We start from the raw sequence: 23,256 nt of genomic DNA, 5'->3' as shown, positions 1-23,256 counted from the left end.
AAGCTGAAAGTTCAATGCAAACGGAGATATCGTCTTTTAAATTTCTGGCAGTTTGGCAGTTTAATGCCTACAAAAACGGCTGGTAAGGACTACAACAATTTACTTCTCGGGTTTGTGACGTCACAAACCCAGATAAACCCCACCCTCGGGAAAAGGGGGCGAGGCCATGCTGCGCTGCTTTAGAGATGAGGAAGAGAAAACTAATGGGGCACATAAAAATCAATTTTTTCACGATTCTGTCTTCTAACGATTCTAATGGATTCACAAGTTTCAAAATCAATGTTCTAAAGCAGAGGTTCTTAACACTGTTCACACGTCTCCCTGCTCTGCACACACTCTGCATCTCTCTCTCGCTCTCTCCCTCTCATTCAGCTCAGCTCCAACAATGAACTATTACAATTATACACTTATTTTCACATAGCTATGAGAAGCATTAAACATGGACGTGCGTGCAGTTGCCGTACTGTATTAAAGCTTTAATCAGGATAAAACTGTAAATTAAAAGCTAACATAAGCAGTAGCATTTACAAATAACAGCGTATCTAAAAGTAAGAGACAACAACAAACAAAAAACAGAGGCATACCATTAAAAGCTGTGCTTGCACAGGTTCTGCACGATCCTCTTCAATAATATTCTCTGCTTCTCAGTCGGGCTCAAACTGATAAGCGACATTAACGACGCCTTGTTTACAATACAACCGGAGCACATGCCGCTGAGGTGAGGGGCGGGACATTCAGACGCGCACTAGAGGTGGTTTAGCCAATCACAACACACTGGGCTAACCAACCAGAGCCCATCGCTTATTTCTGAGTGAGGGGCTTCATAAAAGAAGGAAATGATCAGCACGTTTCTCAAAGAAGGGACAGAGTGGTGTGGAATAAAGGTAAATTATGTGAAAAATAATGCGTTTTAAAAAAAACAAAGCATTAACACATGTTAGACTGCACCCCATAAACACAATCAAGCCTAGAAAAAAAACAGTGAATCACCCCTTTAAATAGAGTGAGTTTCTGCAAAGACAAAAAAAAGCATAATAATAAAATAAATAAACTGTGCAGTACTAAATTAATTTTACATATCCCTTGAGATACAGGCTAATGTACTGTAGCTAGCCCATATGTTGTCATTTTTCATAGAATTTGTAAAAAATATTTTACAAAGTGTTAAATTATATTACAGTAATAAGTATATTATTAAATTGTATTATATAGGCACAGTTGAGTAAAAGTAATCATTTTATATTATTTGTTTACCATACAACGAAAGTGGATGATATATGAATATTTTTTAAATGTATCTATAATAAATATGTTGCACTTATATTATATTATATTATATTACAATTGTTATATTGTTAAATGTTGTATCAACACAGTACATTTAAATTAATACATTTTAATCATTTGTTTTCCATGCAATAGAAGTAGATATATGACTATTTTTTGTGTGTATCTATAGTAAATATATTTTTATAAATGTTTTTATGATTTTATAAATATACACAATTTTTTTTAAACAATATTTTACAATATTTCCATGGAACAGAAGTAGGTCATATTATATAAATTATATTTTCTAAAATATTAATTATATTATATTATATAATATTATATTAAAGGCTGAGGTGAGTAAATCATGATTTTTTTTTTTTTTACTTTTGTGTGAACTTAGTTTTTTTTAAAGTTTAGGCCACAGTCAGGTGGGATGATGAGGAGGGGGTGTGACTGGAGGTGGAGGTGGGAAGGGAGACATTCAAACGCTGCCTTTGCTCTGTCCTGTTCTAATAGATAGCTTCGTGCTCTGGCAAAAGGTATGCTTAACAGGGCCAGGTGGTGACATCTTAATTTTTCATGGTTGGAAACATGGCAGTGCCCTACTCCCCAATCGCTCCCATGCATTATTCCTGCCTTAAGCACTCATCCTCTGGGGAAGCAGGGAGGGGTGAGGGGGGTATTGTTTTACAAGGTGCCCAGCTGCGGCCTAGTTGCCTTGCCCTGGGTTCTTTTCAAGGAGTTGTCGTGGGTGACCCCCTCTAGCTGACAGTTATTAATAATAACACACAGCGGGGAATAGTTCACCTTGTGGCGATGGAGCGGCCGCTGCTGTTTAGAGGCTTGCTGTGCAGCCTCCAGGGGCATGAATCATACAGGACGCCATGGGGAACAAATACAACAAACAGTGGGCAAGTGCGTAAAAAGATGTTGAAATTCTTACTTACTAACTTTCTTGGGTCATTATTGTAGTTGTAGTAGATTTATGGTATAGCTTGTGACTACGTTCTGTTATTTTTCACGAACTCCCAGGTGTTTGAAAAGTAAATTTTACATTTAAATGTGCATTAATCTCATCAATGTGGCTAAGTTTGAAAGCATCCTAATTTTTAAAGGGGTCCTATTATGCTCTTTTACAAGGTCTTGATTTTGTTTTGGGGGTGTACTAGAACATGTTCTCATGCGTGGTGGTTCGAAAAAAACGCATTATTTTTCACATAATTTACATTATTAAAATACCTTTCTCCCCATCCTGGCACAAACGGCTCGATTAGTTCCGGCTTTGAAGAAGGTCCACCTTCCGAAAAACAAAATGTGTTGTGATTGGTTAGCTGTCCCAGTGCGTTGTGATTGGCGAACAGCTTAGATGGTGTTTCAGTACTGCCACGCCCCTTGCTCCGTCTTTCAACAAAAGCTTTTGGCGAATCCGGCACTGTACTCCCTCGTGTTGTGGAAGCTGTCCTCAGTAAAATGCGCAGCACACAATAGCAAATTGGGGTTATAATGCTCAGGAACAGATTTAAAAAATAAATTGCAACCACTGTTTTCTGACATCATCCGCTTTCGGATGGTGAAAAAAACAGCGTTTCAGGTGGTTGCACACCGGACGAGAAGCGCAGTGTCGCGCCACGTCTTTAAAATTCAAATACTTTATTTTCTATGAGTGTAGGCACACCGGCGGAGCCGTTCGGCATCTGTCCGCGGCGCCCAGCTACGTCGTGTTATACTTGCAAGAATTGTTCTAGACATGCCGAAAATACAGCACAGCACAGCAAGTCTTCTTCTTTGTTTGCCAAAACATACACACTACACACTGACTAAAATTTAAAAAGTGAAAAAGCATAATAGGACCCCTTTAAAGCGAATCATAAAGGAATAGTTCACCAAAAATGAATCTGACGGAAACTTTTATGCTGCTTGTTTCATTGTATTTGAACGGAAAAAGTTAACTTGTACATTCTTCTAAATTTCTTCTCCATTTCCACAGATGAAAGAATGCCATACAGGTTTGGAATGACACGATCGTTTTTTTTATTTTTTTTAAGGACCAAACAAACTTACACTTGAGTGACAACAATAACCTGGCCTGCATGAAAACTGGTCATCTCAAGGTTTCATTCGCAGTATCAAAGACCGAAGCTCAGCAGAAAGGAACAGAAGATGGTGAGGGGCTGTCTAATGAGACGAGGGGGATAAGGAGATAAAGTGTCCAGAGCCGCAACACCATTAAAATCTTCACTGGGAAGAAACCCTTTCATACACGCTGAGTGCTCTGTTGTAACGAGTGCCGTTGAGACAGAATGCTATCTGCAGCTGAAAGAAACAGCACACCCTCTGAATCCACACCTCAAGTGCCTGTGATCCCGCAACACTAAGGGCCACTCCTCTTGGAGCACCTACCCACAAGGATTTAACTCCTTCAATTCATCAATATTTCCTCTTTTGAAATCAGAGTTCATAAGGCCGCACAGTCTGAAAATGATGGCAGGATAAATCAAACTCTCCAGTAAGACAGAAGTCTGGAATGGTTTTTTAGTGTATAAAACTTTTTTAACAACACTTTGCTAATTGTTTTTAATTATTATGGATGTTGTGACCTGTCAAAGTACCTCAATTATAAATTTTCCCTTTAAAGGGGTCATATGACGTTGCTAAAAGAACATTATTTTGTGTATTTGGTGTAATGCAATGTGTTTAAGCGGTTTAAGGTTCAAAAAACATTATTTTCCATATAATGTACATTATTGTTTCTCCTCTATGCCCCGCCTTTCTGAAATGCATCGATTTTTACAAAGCTCATCGTTCTAAAAAAAAGGGAGGTGTGCTCTGATTGGCCAGCTATCCAGTGCGTTGTGATTGGCCGAATGCCTCAAGCGTGTGACGGAAATGTTACGCTCCTTACCATACTGTGATGCCGTGTCCCAGCAGGACGAGACAAAACCAATGAAAACCATTGCAAATGAGGCATTTGTTGCATCCAGTGGGGACATAATTACTGATTATAATGACTTAAACTGTCTTTTTACGCGTTGCGTATCGTGCTGCGTAAACATAAAACCTTGTCTGCATTTGTGATCGGGAAAACAACAAGCCTAATCTACAGTGCTCAAAACTTGCGTTTGAATCATCAGTGGCAAATTATTTAAATATTAAAAAACCTAGCTACTTGTGTACAGTATGTTACTAGAAAAGCTTCAGTATTTTGACAAGTACTAAACTACTGTCACAATAGTTACTTCCCAACACTGATTCTGGCTGTAGAAACACAAAATGAAATGTTAGCAATGCTCTGTTTTAGTGTTCCGTGTTTGCTACAACCAAAATCCTGCTTAATGCCCTTCAGAGACAGAGAGCCACTGCACTGTTTGTGAACATCTGCACTGGTCATTAGAACAAGAGATGGCCTCAATCTTTCAGCTAGCTTCAAAACGACTGAGGAAAAACACAAGACAAACTACACCGGGCTGCACTGCGCTAGTCCCGCCGGAGAGACCAGCCTAACCTTTAACAGACAACACAGCAGCAACTTTGTTACTTTAGTGTCACATCAACTTACAATAAATGCGTTTTTATTCAAGAATTATTGCTCTTATCGGTTGAGGGCGTAAACTAGAGCACTGAAGAACCAGAAAACTTCTGAACTAAGAAGTTATGCATTTCTGACCTTTTCAGGAGAGTGGAGTGTTAGCTTAGGTTAGGTGAGGGAAAAAATTAGCATTGCACACCTGCATCGCACCCAAAACATAGATTAAACTAAAATAGCTGTTGGACACAGTTTGTGTTGACAAACTGCGATTTATTTGTATTTTTTTGCAATAAGTCTCCTTAGTTGGTGACTCTTTGGACTTATACATGGCACAGACCCAAGTATGAAGCTTCTCATGTTTTAAGGGTGATAGTAGCCAAACTTCACTTTGCATGGAGGTGAAGAGCAGCGATTGTATCCGAGGTATGTTATTTTTTCTTTTATAAATTGTGTAAGCCACCTGCAGTTTTTAATACAACTACTTTATCTTAACACCATCCTTTCATTCAAAATGACATCCTGAAATCATTATTTCATCAAGCAACTAGGTAATTATAAATTTATCTGTAAGTGTGCAACCGAAATGAATCACAAAACCAATTCTGTTGAGCTCAATTTGTCAAAGTTCCTGACTTCAAAGATTACTCACATTTTGTTGACCTACAGATAAACATATGGCACATCCATAAATGCATACAATCTACAGTGTGACTCCAGATGCAAATACTGTATGAAAAAGTGAGAGATACATTTTTATGGTTCATTTCCAAAAGTTTACACAGCACAAGGTAGATGGGGACCACAAAGTGGTTCCTGAATGAGGGGCAAAAGGGGAAAAAAATACAAGTTATTACAACCAAGCCATGCTTTACATGTTGGTTATCTTTCACAGATAGCCAGCTTTCCATAACGGTAATAAATCCAGTCATGTTGACTGCTCTGTGAGTTTGCTTGCATTTACAATCTTAGTAAAACCACTGTAGAGGAAAATTGAAGTTGGATTAAAAAAATGAATGAATAGATAGATAAATAAATAAGTGGTCACCCTGTGCTGTCTTTAAAATGGATGCCTGAAATTTACAGTTTTCCATTAACTGATGCCTAACAGCTTCCCTCTCCCTGCTTGCATCCTGGGCTTTCTTGTCCGTAACTACTTTCTGACAGGGTTCATTTTTGCCCGTTTTTCAACTTAAATGTGTCTGTCGCTTTTTTGTCTACTCCTTTTAACTTTATCGCTCCCCGCTATGAAATGTAACCACATCGGCATAAACATAGGCATATAACGTTTATCATCAATAGAGATGCCTGCATGGTATCAAAAGAATCATTTGTTGATATGACAGGCCAATACCATTTACCCATATTTTGAATGCAATATGAGCATTCAGCTATCTTAGTAAAACCACTGTAGAGGAAAATTGAAGTTGGATTAAAAAAATGAATGAATAGATAGATAAATAAATAAGTGGTCACCCTGTGCTGTCTTTAAAATGGATGCCTGAAATTTACAGTTTTCCATTAACTGATGCCTAACAGCTTCCCTCTCCCTGCTTGCATCCTGGGCTTTCTTGTCCGTAACTACTTTCTGACAGGGTTCATTTTTGCCCGTTTTTCAACTTAAATGTGTCTGTCGCTTTTTTGTCTACTCCTTTTAACTTTATCGCTCCCCGCTATGAAATGTAACCACATCGGCATAAACATAGGCCAATATAACGTTTATCATCAATAGAGATGCCTGCATGGTATCAAAAGAATCATTTGTTGATATGACAGGCCAATACCATTTACCCATATTTTGAATGCAATATGAGCATTCAGCCGGGCCCGATAACGCTTTCCATCAATAATTACCTTCTCGATGTTTTGAATATGAATCGATATTCATGAATGATATTCCTTCCCCACACCAAAATGATTTCTGCCTCTCCCTTCGACTACAAAAAAACCCCACATCATATTTGATAATACGTACTAAGGGAGACAGATCCAGGAAGGCATAAATCTTTTTTTCCCCTTATTTAATTTGTTTTTACGTACTAAGGGAGACAGATCCAGGAAGGCATAAATCTTTTTTTTCCCTTATTTAATTTGTTTTTGTGTGTGTTGCGATAGGGATTATTATTTCTCAGCTGGTTGGATCACATCGCTCATGGTTGTAGACCCCTGAAGAATTCTATTAACCCTGGTTATGTCAGCCTTAATAACATGCCACACTGCTAAACAGGACTGGATTGATTTTGTGCGGACGTGGGGGTGGGCAATCTTGTATAATAAATCCAAGCATAATTTACTCCGAATAAGAAGGGGCGAAATAGAACACAGAACAAAGAGGAAGGGATTAAGTCTATCTCTTATCTCGCCGGCGCTAACTTAAGAAAATAAATAAGGAAACGATCCAATCGAGGAGAGTGCGTTGGAGCGCTCTGTAGGACTGGCGATTGATTGGCTCATCAATGGAGGCTGCTTTTCTTTTGTTGTGTTGCAGATGTGATTTGAGGAACTGGGACCATGCCATACTCGCCCCTAATTTGCTGCTGGCGAGGAGACGTCGAGCTGGAGGCACGGGAAGACCTCTCATATGATGGCTAGAATCGAATCAATTCAGTCACCTTGAACTTTGAAGATGAAAGAATCACATGGGCGCAGTTGGCCTCTCTCTTCCCTTGCTAGCGGTGTTGTAAAATTATTAAAAGAGATATTACAGAACATACACATGCACAAGAACCTTATCAGTCGCATCTGGTACAAACCGTCGCTGTACCATGAAGACAGATCTCCACATCTCCTAATGACATATCTATCTCGTTGCCGCTGTTGTTTGAGGCACAAACTTGTGAGTGTCGTCGTGAATGAAGATGCAGTTTAGCAGGGCACAGTCAATGAGGCTTACTGTGAGATGGTAATCTCAGTCTGCCTCTGGCCCTCTGGCGATGCTTTACAGTCGCGTTTCCCCAAAGCCTGCATGTGTACCGTGCCTAATGGAGACTCTCTCATCGCCCATGCCAAAATTAAATGAACTGTGCCATTTCAAAGCACCTCCTGCCTACTGTAGCTTCTAGCACGCTCAAAAAGCTGTGACTCCCTGGAGCATCGCGTTAAGCATTTATATCATTTTATACACATACGTAGCACACATGTGTACATGGGTTTAATAACACGAGCATGTTTAACTACTAGGTAGAGACACTAGAAGGGAACAAAATGCTGTATTGTAGAACTAGATAAAAAGTTGCATGATATATTTTGTGATATAATTAAATCAAATTTTGAAAATATCATAACGCTAATTGATTTTAATGCATTAAACCTTAAAGTTTATGGTGATGCAAAGGATATGCTAGTCATGTGATTGTCTTATGTTAAATCTGTATGCTAGTGATGTCGTGTCAAGCAGGAGTAATGCCAATGTAAGACGAAAAAACATATATGACTTTTTTAAATTATATATTAAGATTTTTGTTTTTTTATATTTCATGTAATATGTTAATGTTTATTTATTAATATTTAATTATATATTAAAATGTAGCCAATCAAATACCATAAACCTCTTCAGGCAGTCCATGAAAAACGAGCTGTAAGGTTTTTAGAATTCAATTTGATAGTCATTCATTCTTTTTGCAGAATATCATAATTTGCTGATCACTTTGAGAAGTGATGCTTTCTTTGGCAAGGTAGAACCGAATATATGCATATAATATGTCATCATTTTCTGACTTTAAATCTACTTTAAACAACTGAAATTGATTTGATTGCATCAAAAGTTGATTGCATATGTTTTTTTCCATATCATGCAATCCTACAAAAAAGTACCTTATGCACTCTTTCCTTTTTACTCATTAAGAGAAAACAAAAAGTTGTTGAACGAAGAGGTTGATGAATATTTTTAGGGGTGAACAGATGACCGATACTGGAGTCTATATTTGTCTGTATCCATACTTGCAGACTTGTTGCTTTAAAACTGATGCATGCTGGGTGCACTCATAGAAAAGCAAGAAATTGAGAGGTTGGGTTTCTAAGGAAACCCTTCCATCTGTGGACAAAGGTAAGCTGATTGAACATGAACCAGGGTGGTCTCTTGCTAAACAATGCCCCTCTATCAAGCCTCGGTGTGTTGATTGGATACAACAAGTGAATCCATTGAAAACTCACAGAAATGGCAGCAGTTTATAGGCTCATAAAGATCCCCTTTGAGCTCCTTTTCTATTATGAAGAGCAAAGGATATCTAACAGCATGGGAGAACTCTGGGCGTTAAGGGCAGCCATTAAAGCCAGTGTTAGCAGCAATATGGCTTTTTGTGGCACTTACTTTGTTTGGGATTTGACACATGGCCCTTAGAGAGTTCTCTTTTGAATGTGGTACAGATTCCGCTGTTTTCAGTGACATCTTGTAACTTACAATCTGTAGTGTCTAGGGTGTGTGTTATGACACAAATAGCACGTTTTTCTCTTACCGTAGGTAGTCCCTCCGACAGAGGATGAGGTTGGCTTTGGTGTACAGCGTGGAGCCTACCTCGCCGAGTCGGCAGTCGCAGCAGGCACACTTCAGGCAGTCTTCGTGCCAGTACTTGTCCAGGGCCTTCAGCAGGTAGCGGTCCTTGATTTTCCGGTTGCAGCCGGCACAGCCCTTTGGCTTGGTGTCCGGCTGGACAGAGAGCATTTGTATACCTACAAAGACAGGCGACAAGGGACGACACGAAGGTGAGAACATGGTTCCTGGTGACTTTTGACAGTCAATCATGTGCTGTGTATTTCAGTCAAGAGCTCAACACACACTTTTTGGTCAACAATAACAAGAAGCCAATGTAGCTAACATCCTCCTCTTCCCCCCTCTTTAAGGGAGGGGCCAAAGCTTGCCCCCAGAGCAGGCATTGTGTAGCCCTTTACAGGACGTGAAAGGGCTTTGTTGGGTAGAGAGGGAACAATGTGGTCTCATGCTGAAGGCCTGTAATTAGTATTCTCCTTTCATACAGAGGAGAGTAAGCTGTACCCCGCTCCCCCCTATGCCACCGCTCCGGCCCCTCTTTTTTTTGTCCCAGCCCAAAAAGTTTTTGTCCTACATTTTTACAAGCACGTCTGATTCTGCCCAGTTGTCCTTCCACTGAGACAGTCCCATTTCTCACCTTGTGCAGGAGAAGCTGTCAGAGCCATAGATTCCACCTAATGTATATGCTGCTCTTGTAGGGGGTGAGAGCGCAAGCAGTGAGAAATTGCGAACTTTGAGTGAGAGGGTCACCTAGAGATTTCTCAGCTGTGGTAAATTGAGTGTCTCTGTCTGAATTGAGGACCTCCCTCGGGATCGTTATAATGCACTCGTCGCCGCGATGCGTTGTCCAGGCAATCTCGCTGAAATACATTCATAGAGGAATATGAGATTAAAAAGCCTTGTTTGGGCTGTGTGAATCTGTCTTGACAAGGAAAGTTTGTGAAACATTTGGTGTAACATTTAGGAAATTTGTGGTAGATTATCCAAAAATGAAAATTCTGACATCATTACTCACCCTCATGTCATTAGAAACTTGTTTCATTGTATGGATATAATGCACTGAAAATGAATTGACACTTTCATTCCCTTTTGCATTCTACAGAAGAAAGAAAGTCATACATATATTGGAACGACATGAAGGTGAGTAAATGATGTTGGAATTTATTTTTGAGTGCACTATCCCTTTAAATAGTCGTGCATGTCAACACATTTGGAGACCATTAAGACTCTGCCCTACCTAACAGAGAGAGTTTGCCGCTTTTCTTTTTTTTTTAACATGTGGCCTTGACGATAATTACTTTCAAAAATGATTTGCCAAAAGCGTGGCAGTTGGCCCTCACAGAAAATAAACAAGACAGTGCACCAATTAGTAAGACTGAGGACAGGTGTGAAATTGTTTCAATTCAACTGAGCATTACAATGCAGGGAAAGGAACAGCAGGTAGCCGATCCCTCTAGGGTCATAATTATAGCCTAGAGCAAATATCTGATGCAGTACCATAGGCTTAGACTGTGAATAACTTCTTTCTGCTGTAGGACCATGCTCGTTAAGATGTAGGAACATTCAATGAAAATGAGGCAAGGGATAATGATAATTCCTTTGACCTCGCTGGCGTTTTTATGATGCTTTATTTTGAGTTTATTCAAAGGAGAGAGCTTGATGAGGGGAAAACAGCAAGGAAGCACATCAGACAGGTAGCACCGCCGCACTGTTTGTCCCATTGTGTTTAAGATGTTGAGCTTTTAATTGGCTGGATTGGTTTGTAAGAGTAGCACACGGCTGATTTCCGCTGCTATGCGTCCTTGTTCTGTCCCACTCATCCGCACCATCCCAGCTCACCTGGTTAACACAACAAAGTCACCGCCTCTCATTACCAAGCCAAAGAAGTTAGAGTTTCAACTCCCCTCAGTCCGCAATCACGTTTAGTCCTAAATGAATCGATTGTGGCACAAACGAACTTGCCCTTCTATTCACAGGCTTGGATACCCAATTCTGAGTTTTTTTCTAATGGAAGTGTGGGATGTTCATGGCCTCATCGATTTTTCTATTTCAAATAGTGAACAAAAGATTAATCTAACAGGCTGGAATTGGGCCTGGGTAGCCATTTTAAAATATATAGATTGGCTGGATTGGTTTGTAAGAGTAGCACACGGCTGATTTCCGCTGCTATGCGTCCTTGTTCTGTCCCACTCATCCGCACCGTCCCAGCTCACCTGGTTAACACAACAAAGTCACCGCCTCTCATTACCAAGCCAAAGAAGTTAGTTTCAACTCCCCTCAGTCCGCAATCACGTTTAGTCCTAAATGAATCGATTGTGGCACAAACGAACTAGCCCTTCTATTCACAGGCTTGGATCCCCAATTCTGAGTTTTTTTCTAATGGAAGTGTGGGATGTTCATGGCCTCATCGATTTTTCTATTTCAAATAGTGAACAAAAGATTAATCTAACAGGCTGGAATTGGGCCTGGGTAGCCATTTTAAAATATATAGAAACTAAATGATTTTCGTAACGATTTTCTACTGATGCAGAACACTGTATTGAACAAGTCTGATAGTGTTTTCTACACTGCTGTTCTTTGAATCTACAGCACGACCGCTTTAGTCCGATTCCTGAACGCATGACTCTTAACCGGTTCTTTTAGTCGTTCAGAATCATACAGCAAGACCAGTGTAGTTCGATTGCATAAAGAATGACTCTTATGAGCCGGCTCTTTTTAGTGAATCAAAAACATCAAGATATAGCCCGAATACCGAACGAATGACTCTTATGAGTCGGTTCTTTTTAGTGAATCAAATACATGTAGACTGAACAATGTAATCCGAGCCTGAACTAATGACTCTTATGAAACTCTATTATACTTTTGTACCAGTCGGAGCAGTTACTGAACCAAGCTGACACTTGTCTGAACCGCAAAAATGACTTTTGTCATATTCGAGTCGAAATGAACCAAGAACTGTCCCTGTGTTATGTTGCACTTAAGGCTCGTGAGACTTAAACTGATTGAATTCCATGAGATGAGCACTTTAAGGGGCACATTATAAGTCAGTAGGCCTATTTTATGAAAATAAATGAATGCTTAATGAAATAGGTCACCACATTTTTGTTAAAACACTTTCACTTATATAAATGGGACCAATTATTAGACTGCATTTAAGCCGCCTCTCAAAAGTCGTCAAGTCAATCTAAACACATCTTTTGGAAGAATTTTGAATTCAGTTTAGTTATGTAATTATCTCATGATTTGCTAATAGATTGTTGAGGGCAGTAAATGCAACGCGAATCGCAGTTTCTCCCGAAATATTTCTTCCTCAAGAGTACTAAAAGGATCATTAATGGAACCGTTACGGAACCCATTACGCGCAATCGAATTCGCAACCAAAATCGTTCAATTCTCCTTCCTACAGGCCTGGGACATGGGTATCTTTTTTGTCTTTGCTCGCTCACATGGATCTTTCATTATGTCCCGTTCGCATAGTGATACGATGCTCTTTGTGCGCCTCACCGTTCGCAGATACTGATGGGGAAATTTCAGGCGAGACTTGGCAAACACCGGGCGCAAAGTACCAATTTGATTTCACATCACAGCTGCGCGAGCCGGAGATGCTGGCATTTCACCCTCTTATCAGTTTAATTACTGTTGCCATGGCAGCGTAGTGCACGGAAAAGGCCAATAAGATTTGCAGCTTGCAAAACGGCTAAATTAAACCGTTAACGTGTTAGAAACGGTGATACGCGACGGCACATCATATTAAACGTTATTCACAATTGTCTAAGCAAACCACGACAATTCACACGGGGGAAATGAGGAAAACGCGTCGCTTCGGTAAAATGAGGCTGTATGAGGTTCGACAAAACTGCCGCTATACGCATAGAAACATCCCAACTACTCAGCCACACATTTAGACACATCACACTCGCGTTGATAGGATGCAAAAGCGCAGCTCTTACCGAAACTTTTCTCCCTTTTCTGCATTGGTTGACCCGCGCCCCTCAGTCCGCAATCACGTTTAGTCCTAAATGAATCGATTGTGGCACAAACGAACTAGCCCTTCTATTCACAGGCTTGGATCCCCAATTCTGAGTTTTTTTCTAATGGAAGTGTGGGATGTTCATGGCCTCATCGATTTTTCTATTTCAAATAGTGAACAAAAGATTAATCTAACAGGCTGGAATTGGGCCTGGGTAGCCATTTTAAAATATATAGAAACTAAATGATTTTCGTAACGATTTTCTACTGATGCAGAACACTGTATTGAACAAGTCTGATAGTGTTTTCTACACTGCTGTTCTTTGAATCTACAGCACGACCGCTTTAGTCCGATTCCTGAACGCATGACTCTTAACCGGTTCTTTTAGTCGTTCAGAATCATACAGCAAGACCAGTGTAGTTCGATTGCATAAAGAATGACTCTTATGAGCCGGCTCTTTTTAGTGAATCAAAAACATCAAGATATAGCCCGAATACCGAACGAATGACTCTTATGAGTCGGTTCTTTTTAGTGAATCAAATACATGTAGACTGAACAATGTAATCCGAGCCTGAACTAATGACTCTTATGAAACTCTATTATACTTTTGTACCAGTCGGAGCAGTTACTGAACCAAGCTGACACTTGTCTGAACCGCAAAAATGACTTTTGTCATATTCGAGTCGAAATGAACCAAGAACTGTCCCTGTGTTATGTTGCACTTAAGGCTCGTGAGACTTAAACTGATTGAATTCCATGAGATGAGCACTTTAAGGGGCACATTATAAGTCAGTAGGCCTATTTTATGAAAATAAATGAATGCTTAATGAAATAGGTCACCACATTTTTGTTAAAACACTTTCACTTATATAAATGGGACCAATTATTAGACTGCATTTAAGCCGCCTCTCAAAAGTCGTCAAGTCAATCTAAACACATCTTTTGGAAGAATTTTGAATTCAGTTTATTTATCTCATGATCTCATGATTTGCTAATAGATTGTTGAGGGCAGTAAATGCAACGCGAATCGCAGTTTCTCCCGAAATATTAAGAGTACTAGAGTACTAAAAGGATCATTAATGGAACCGTTACGGAACCCATTACGCGCAATCGAATTCGCAACCAAAATCGTTCAATTCTCCTTCCTACAGGCCTGGGACATGGGTATCTTTTTTGTCTTTGCTCGCTCACATGGATCTTTCATTATGTCCCGTTCGCATAGTGATACGATGCTCTTTGTGCGCCTCACCGTTCGCAGATACTGATGGGGAAATTTCAGGCGAGACTTGGCAAACACCGGGCGCAAAGTACCAATTTGATTTCACATCACAGCTGCGCGAGCCGGAGATGCTGGCATTTCACCCTCTTATCAGTTTAATTACTGTTGCCATGGCAGCGTAGTGCACGGAAAAGGCCAATAAGATTTGCAGCTTGCAAAACGGCTAAATTAAACCGTTAACGTGTTAGAAACGGTGATACGCGACGGCACATCATATTAAACGTTATTCACAATTGTCTAAGCAAACCACGACAATTCACACGGGGGAAATGAGGAAAACGCGTCGCTTCGGTAAAATGAGGCTGTATGAGGTTCGACAAAACTGCCGCTATACGCATAGAAACATCCCAACTACTCAGCCACACATTTAGACACATCACACTCGCGTTGATAGGATGCAAAGCGCAGCTCTTACCGAAACTTTTCTCCCTTTTCTGCATTGGTTGACCCGCGTCGGCTCCCAGAAACACCATGCAACAAGACGAGGCGCGAGCCAAAGATGCGCGTGAAGTGAGCAGCTGTACGCGCGCGAGGGTGCTTCGCAAAGCGCAGCTCTTACCGAAACTTTTCTCCCTTTTCTGCATTGGTTGACCCGCGTCGGCTCCCAGAAACACCATGCAACAAGACGAGGCGCGAGCCAAAGATGCGCGTGAAGTGAGCAGCTGTACGCGCGCGAGGGTGCTTCGCTTTTGTTACAAGTAACAATCCGCCAGAAAAGAGCGAACACGAATCAACAAAACACTGGAGGGAGAAAGAAGGAACGAGCGAGCCGCTATCGCTCAGCGCCACACGCTGACTCCAGACTCCGTTTGTCACAACAGTGCTCGACTATGAAATTAGATCGACCAGCAGCCGTGGCGAGGCAAGTGGCGGCGAACAAATGACAGCGGATGGCCAAGGCATATGCTTTACCCCTTCGCGCGCGCCGTAATCTTATAATCCTATCGTGCCTCTTGCTATTCGCCTATTTCAGTGCGCGTACAGTAAGAGGCACCAAGTTGGATGTATACAAAAGACAACTTACAGGAACTCGCATATACTCAAACGCAATCATATTTTGTCAAGCATTTACGAACTACTTCTGATGCATGGCGTATTTTTAGAATATAAACACGAATGCTATGTTACCAACACCTTTTACAGTCTCTTTCAAGCTTAAAAACGGCACTTCATTCCCGGAATTAAACCTTGTTTTTAATTGCACAAACTTTAATGTAATTAAAGTGTGTTTATTATCATTCTCATGCATAGTACTACACATGCACATCCACATGTATTATATATGTTGCTGTCTTACTGTGATAATACGGTCTAGCTATTGTTTGTAATTTATATGCACATAGCTTGAATGTTCGTTATGCGTTGCAATGTAGTTTCCTAAAGAAACATCATTCCGTTTTTGTCCATTGCTCTGCTGTGTGCAAAAAAATGACAACACACCTGACTCCGCAGGATCATTTTATCTGAAATCATTTGAATCACATGCATAAATGATCCGATCCATTTACGTGAGGCACACAAGCCTGAATTTTGTATTTGACATCAGCAAACTCACGCAGTTAGTCCAAAAGAACTGGAGCAAGTCCGTTCGGAAAAGACTATTAAAGCACAACTCACTCACCTTCTTGACCAAGTTATGCAGAAGGTTAACTTAGGATAGTGCACCGACTCCAACTCAATATTCCTCGGAGCAAAAGTTCACGAATCTGACATTGCACCGCGGATAAAAGTGATCTTCAGGTTGAAAATAATGAGGTCCACATGGATCATCTACGAGTAGTAGTTCGCACCAAAAGCTACAGGTGTTCTCGCGCGAGCCGTCATGTATTGAGTATTCTGAGAAAGCTCACAACAACTTGGCCATCAGTGAGTGAGGAACGAGGAATAGTGAAGCCTAGCTTTATTATCTTCAACCCCAATCCCTCACCAGTGAGACATTACACGAGGAGGAAAAGGTCATTCGGTTATTACCGACAGCCGGAGTAACGGAGCACGTGCTCGCTAACACAAACTTAATGCTCACCTCTCTGAGACGCGCGCGCAAACATGCTATGAGCTCTGTACTACACGTTTACACTCGCTCTCTCTCTCTCTCTTTGTTTTAGCAACTAGGCAACAACTTCGTGGTGATACATAGTGTTTTATAGCAGAACCGGTCTGATTCATAAAACACATACATTTATTTATGCATATGTCTGTCATTTTAACAACAGGTGTTTGTGCACGTGCATCTGTTTGAATCGTAATTATATTAGTACTTCTGAATGCAGGCAAATACACTCTGAAAGATACAGATTCCAATTAGAACAATCCTGGTGCCTTATATAAGAACCTTAAGTTTCACAAATAACTTTTTATCTTGTTTATTTATGAAGCTATCTAATGACGCTTTAAAAGAGCCAGAAGCCAGTATGCTGATATGAAGAAATGTAATATAAAAAACTTTTTAATCTCCCCCAAAAAAAGCATATTAAAGACTTAAGAATCCTATATAACAAAAATGGCAAAAAGGCTCTTTGCTGATCATAAGGTGCTGCAATAAATCACTAAGGAACATTTAATTTTAAGGGTGTAAGAAAACGCAGACTACATTACAGTATATGATTAAGTAGCTACTGCACCTGTGAGCACATCAGGTGCACATCAGTTTTTAAATCGAGGAATATTTTGTTCTCATATTAAATCAACACCTAATTCATTCAGTATTTAAGTGATTAATTTAGTAATACTTCATAGACTATGTTGGTTCAGACCAAATTGATCAGAGCAGCCTTAGCTGACTTAAAAAGCATTGATATAATCTAAAACAGTGTTTCCTATGAATTTGGCTCAATCAGCAAACCATAAATGTGTTTCTTTTTAACTCATATTACACTGGATATCATTTAGCATTAACTGTATTTTTAGTCACTTAAAAACAATAATGTAGGTGTAAGATAAACTCACCAAGTAGTGTACTTTATGTACACATTACATACTATTTTGTTTTATACCTAAGTCTTTCCAGGCAATCCCTGAAACCTTTTAAGTGGCTCTGGTGTCCGTGCACCTCTAGTAGTGAATCACTGATCTAAGTTACTTAAGAGGCTAATTATTTTAGGCTTCAACGTGCTGATCATTCACAGAAAGTGAAAACATAACAATAAAGAGAAGAGCTGTAAAAAGCATGTCTCGCCGACCGTGTCATCTGTAATCACACATTTAAAAATACCCCTTTTATGTAAAAAAAAACACAAAAATTATGACTTTTGCATAAACCTACAGTAGCAAAATCAAAATCCATGAACATCCAGACAAAAATTGTAACTGTGCAATCCCTGAAACCTTTTAAGTGGCTCTGGTGTCCGTGCACCTCTAGTAGTGAATCACTGATCTAAGTTACTTAAGAGGCTAATTATTTTAGGCTTCAACGTGCTGATCATTCACAGAAAGTGAAAACATAACAATAAAGAGAAGAGCTGTAAAAAGCATGTCTCGCCGACCGTGTCATCTGTAATCACACATTTAAAAATACCCCTTTTATGTAAAAAAAACACAAAAATTATGACTTTTGCATAAACCTACAGTAGCAAAATCAAAATCCATGAACATCCAGACAAAAATTGTAACTGTGCATATATGTGTGTGTGTGTGTGTGTGTGAGAGAGTAATACATTTAACTGTTTTCAGTGGTTTGTTTTCAGTCTGTGTTTCTAAAGCTATTCCTCGCCCACTGGTTACACCTGTTCACTCTAATTAGCACTGCTTGATGCCCATGTTGCTGAGGTAGGTCTTCAGTGCCACCTACCCTTCCTCCCCACACACAGAGAGAGAAAAGGAAACATAATCAAACACTCACTGTAGAGTTTATTTTCTGTCATGGCCCAAAAGTAGTCATTTATCGTCAGCCCAGTTTGGAAGTGACTAAACCGAGAATGTGGAGACGGAGAACTGATGGTAACAAAGTTGGTAAGATTGTGGCCCCATGCCAATCATTCTCTGCCTAAAATACAGCAGTAATGAGATGGGTCATAAAATGCTTTTCGCTTCCATTATGAGTGATGAGATGCATTAAAGCTGACAGGGTATTACCTGCCAGTAATTAGGTTTTGTCATGGATTGAATTATTTCAAAGCGGGCTATCTTGGCAATCATGTAATTTTCGGGGGAGATGCTTTAAGCTGAGTGAAAAGGAGCGGGAGAGAGCGAGGGTAGGGGACGCTGTAACCCCTTCTTCTTTCTCTATCCTCCCACCACCACTTCATCTGGCGCATTATCACGTCAATTATTCACCGAAGATATGGGAATTATTGGGGGTGATGAGCTAGAGAGTGCCATCATCAGACTGTGCAGCGCGAGGTGAAGTCAGCCGCCCGTCACGTTGCGTGACGCTCGCGCGAATCAGTCCAGCATGCAGCCCGCGTGGCGGGAAGCGCGCGCAGTCTTGACGAACGGACGTCGTTAAAATGAAGAGCTGCTTATTATTTCGCCTCTCTCTCTCTCACACACACTCACACACACACACACACCCTCACACAAGATGGTAACAAAGTTGGTAAGATTGTGGCCCCATGCCAATCATTCTCTGCCTAAAATACAGCAGTAATGAGATGGGTCATAAAATGCTTTTCGCTTCCATTATGAGTGATGAGATGCATTAAAGCTGACAGGGTATTACCTGCCAGTAATTAGGTTTTGTCATGGATTGAATTATTTCAAAGCGGGCTATCTTGGCAATCATGTAATTTTCGGGGGAGATGCTTTAAGCTGAGTGAAAAGGAGCGGGAGAGAGCGAGGGTAGGGGACGCTGTAACCCCTTCTTCTTTCTCTATCCTCCCACCACCACTTCATCTGGCGCATTATCACGTCAATTATTCACCGAAGATATGGGAATTATTGGGGGTGATGAGCTAGAGAGTGCCATCATCAGACTGTGCAGCGCGAGGTGAAGTCAGCCGCCCGTCACGTTGCGTGACGCTCGCGCGAATCAGTCCAGCATGCAGCCCGCGTGGCGGGAAGCGCGCGCAGTCTTGACGAACGGACGTCGTTAAAATGAAGAGCTGCTTATTATTTCGCCTCTCTCTCTCTCACACACACTCACACACACACACACACCCTCACACAATCTCTCTCTCTCTCTCTCTCTCTCTCTCTCTCTTTCACACACAGACTTGCGATGTAACGTCAGCAAAGAGAGGGATAACCGACAGACGAGTCGACCACCCCACTTCATCCTAGCGAAAGGAATGCAGGTTCGTTGTTGTGGTAGAAATGAAAGCGGGAGTTTAATTGCCTGGCTTCACAAGGGGATACATCTTTTTTGGAGAGGATTGGAGTAAAAAAATATATTTCCTGGTACTCTTACCCTGGTTTAAGCCTCCTTTGAGCATCTCCAGCGACCATTCATTTCAGGGAAGCTTCAACTTAATCCCAGTTTTATACCGCTGCTAGTAACGTACAGAGAATCTAATGCTCTCTGGCACCCACCACAGTCACTCACATTGTAACAACCTACTCTAACTCTTCCCTTCCTTATTTAGGAGAGAAAACGTCAAAGTAGTTGGCAATTATCCCAAGATCCTTTATCCTAACAACCTTAATTAGAACAAAAGATCGTCACCAATTAGTCCCGGTTTAGGGTCAAATTAAAACACTGCCTGAACAATCGTTTCCAAGCTTCTTAATGAGGCTGCAGATCAGAATATGTTTGAGGAGGGGGGGAAAATCTGATTGAAAGATACTGTACCGAGGAAAAGTTGCCGATTAAGATGAGATGGTAGCTCAATTATAGCCGGTTCTCTTGTCAAGTTCCAGGCGAGCGGGTTAAAAACACGCAGCCCGCCTCGGTGCAACTCCTCCTCGCTCCTGCTCTAAAAAGATTCCCCTCCTTCTCCCCACGACGGCTGTTTCTTCGTTCGCGGTCTTGTTGCCTCCCTGGCAGCAAAGCAAAACAGACCTGAGCCAGCCCGCACGTCTCCTCGCCTATTTAAGCACCTTCACCAGGTCCCTAGTTAGCAGCACACTCCAGCTCATCCAAGAAGCTGACAAGCACCGTTAGGGAAGGCAGCGCATGTTGCTCTAATGGACCTCATTAAGTTCTACTTACAGATGTTCTCTTAACATAATTGATCTGCAGCGAGTTGAGAGGACGGCAACCTATTCCCTAGCCCCCAATTATGGCCCAGTAATTAGATCCCCAACCTCCAGTTCTCCACATTCACCCTTCTAACATTCCGAAATATCAAAGTATCTCTTTCTCTCAAAGCAAACCCTCCTGTCTCCCCCACCACCTAACCTTCGTGTCTCCACCTCCTTTGCTCCCTCCCCTCCCTAAGACTCCATTCCTCTGACAGTATTGACAGTCAGATCTGCTAACCTTTGTAGTGAAGCCAGACTTAGTAGTGCACTCACTCCAATTGACAGAGCTCAGTCTAGCTTTTTCCCTCTAGTTTTTTGCACTCTCTCTCTGGTTCTCCTTTTCTCTCCCTGCTGAAATACCCAGGGAAAGAGTGAAGGATAGAGTGTGAGACACATATGGAGGGGGGAGATAGATGGATAAAAACAAGTTTGCACTTTTTGATAAAAGGTTGTAATGATAATATCTGTCAGGGGAGGATCTCTTTTTTTTTGCACAATGCCTTTTTATCTTTAATAATTCCTCTGATGGTGAACATGAGTGCAGGAGGGAGAGGCAGGTGGTGGTGTGAACGGTGAGCAGAGATGGTGCAGCATTTATAATGCCATTGAGAGCCACTCCCTCCACCCACTTAATTATCCACCGTGCTAAAACACTGTCACTTTAGGGAAATGTGAATGTCACACTTATGCACTTAAAAGACAAGATGATTTCATCACACAGGGAGAATTAAGAGGAAGCCGGTGTGGGCCAATCATTGGCGTACATTTTTCTAGATCATGCACAGTTTGTGGTGTAAACGTGATGCGAACATAGGCAGCGGTGCTTTGCGAGAACACAAAACATGGCAATATGTGATAAGACTCAAGTCTTACAGGTGTTCGATTAAAGTTTAAACGGATCCAGTCTGTACATTTCCTTCCTTAACTTGCACTGTTTCAAGAGCCTATATGATGTATAAGCAATGTGCCTTTTATTAGCTGGAATGATTCAATGCATTCATTGATTATAGGGAGTATTCATTGTGATTTTAGTCTTAAAGTTCAGTCACATTAGCAGGATTTCTGCAAAATTTTGCGGACAAAGTAGGTCCATTGTCAATAGTAGTTACTCAGAGGTCACTTCCAAACCAGATAACTTTATATTGGTAAACACAGCAAATTTGCTTGTTAAAAGTTCAACAAACAGTAACAAAATCGAAATAAAAAAATGATTTTGATCAGATAGAACCAATCAGGGTTTTTATTATGCATCGTCTGCAGTCATTATATCCACCTTTTTCTTGTCGTAAAAATGGGCGCGGCCATTTGTAAATTCTATGGGTCTGGCTTTCGGTCTCATCTGCATCCACTCCGTCCAGCTATTTTTAGCTGAACAAAACAGTTTGTTTTGCTGCTTGATATTGAAAGTTGGTGTGTCTTATCATATTATTTTAATGTATTATCTTAATTATGAACACACTGGTTTGTAGTACAAACAGTTTTACCATTAACTGCATGTTGCTATTCCTCTCGTTATTTACCTATAGCAGCTAATGAACCGGAAGTCTCACCCATAGGCTTACTTCCGCGTTGAAGAAAAAGGTGGATAGCATGTGTTGGTGTCCAGTTTCCTTGCCATGTGGCGTTATATATTTTTCTTTAACTGGCTGTTGGTCCATTGAGATTCATGAGTGTCCTTTTATATTCATCCAGCTCATCTCATCTTTTCCTAACACTTTTCAAAATCCCAAACTAATTTGCCCACACTATACTTCCAAAATCTAGTAAGCACCCCCTGACTCTGGTAGAGTCACACTCAATCTAATACCTCATACTCTCCTACTTCTCTGCTCCCAGTGGACACAAAGGGACACATGTGACTTTGCACTAATGACCACAAGAGCCTCTCCTTAAAGAGACACCCAATAATTGCTTCAGGTAGGTGACCCTCAACTAGGGTCAAGGGATGCCTAGTTTTAATGACAACTTTCGTACTCCCATCCTTGCTCTCTCTGCCCTGTAGACCAATTTTAGTTTTTGGCTGAGAGACAACTAGAGCAAATAATAGAGACTCCTCAGCAAAGTCTGGAGAATCACCTTTAGTAATGGGCCCAAGGGGACACCTTTGAAGTTAAAGAACACCCAGACCACAATATACTGGCCTATCCTATTGTCGCATTGGGAATCAATGGAGATTATTTAATTCAACCAGCAATTAATTTGTTAAGGCCGGTCTGAGAGCTAAGTGCAACTTAACTCCATTGCAGAAGTAGGGCGTTCCTTGACTGCCTGAAGGCTGGTTGTAAGTAGGTAGGTCTGCAGTAAGATTAGATCATTTTAATGTGCGACTACCTTTCACATTCAGGATGATTTTATGGATGTTGAAATTCTATTGCTCATGTCTACCTTTCTGATATGTAATGTTTGTATTTTAATAGTCATTATGTTTAGAATAAACTGCTGCTTTTTAAAAGGTTGCATTCATTTTGAAGACAAAATAGACCATTAAATTAATTAGACCATTAACTTTTTTTTGCATTCCAATGCACTGGATATTTATTAAATTATTATATATATATATATATATATATATATATATACATATATATATACATATATATATATATATA

General features: G+C 40.6%; 1 protein-coding gene and 1 long non-coding RNA gene across 8 annotated transcripts in view; one reads left to right on the top strand and one right to left on the bottom strand.

The window, feature by feature from the left end:
- The window catches only part of lmo3 (LIM domain only 3), a 52,281-nt gene extending 31,906 nt beyond the window's left edge, over nt 1-20,375 (bottom strand). The window contains exons 1-2 of one of the 7 annotated variants that reach the window (XM_016237134.1): nt 20,256-20,375; nt 9,250-9,463 (exon numbers count right to left, since the gene is read on the bottom strand). In XM_016237134.1, the coding sequence (XP_016092620.1) occupies nt 9,250-9,455 (206 nt within the window). In that variant the 5' untranslated portion in view covers nt 9,456-9,463; nt 20,256-20,375. Of the gene's footprint in view, nt 1-9,249; nt 9,464-9,918; nt 9,981-13,231; nt 13,264-14,945; nt 15,056-15,089; nt 15,403-16,151; nt 16,541-19,874; nt 20,030-20,255 lie in introns of those variants that run through there. The other 6 variants (XM_016234927.1, XM_016236380.1, XM_016233476.1 and 3 more) reach the window with 6 other exon arrangements.
- LOC107557091 (uncharacterized) overlaps nt 18,309-23,256 on the top strand; it is a 38,513-nt gene continuing 33,565 nt past the window's right edge. Inside the window, exons 1-2 of the long non-coding RNA XR_001605386.1 lie at nt 18,309-18,478; nt 19,679-19,761. This is a non-coding gene — a long non-coding RNA (uncharacterized lncRNA). The remainder of the gene's footprint in view (nt 18,479-19,678; nt 19,762-23,256) is intronic.

The sequence above is a fragment of the Sinocyclocheilus grahami genome, unplaced genomic scaffold (assembly GCF_001515645.1).
Source record: "Sinocyclocheilus grahami isolate Dianchi unplaced genomic scaffold, SAMN03320097.WGS_v1.1 scaffold1.1, whole genome shotgun sequence".
NCBI lineage: Eukaryota > Metazoa > Chordata > Actinopteri > Cypriniformes > Cyprinidae > Sinocyclocheilus > Sinocyclocheilus grahami.
This window is presented reverse-complemented; position numbering and strand designations above follow the sequence as displayed.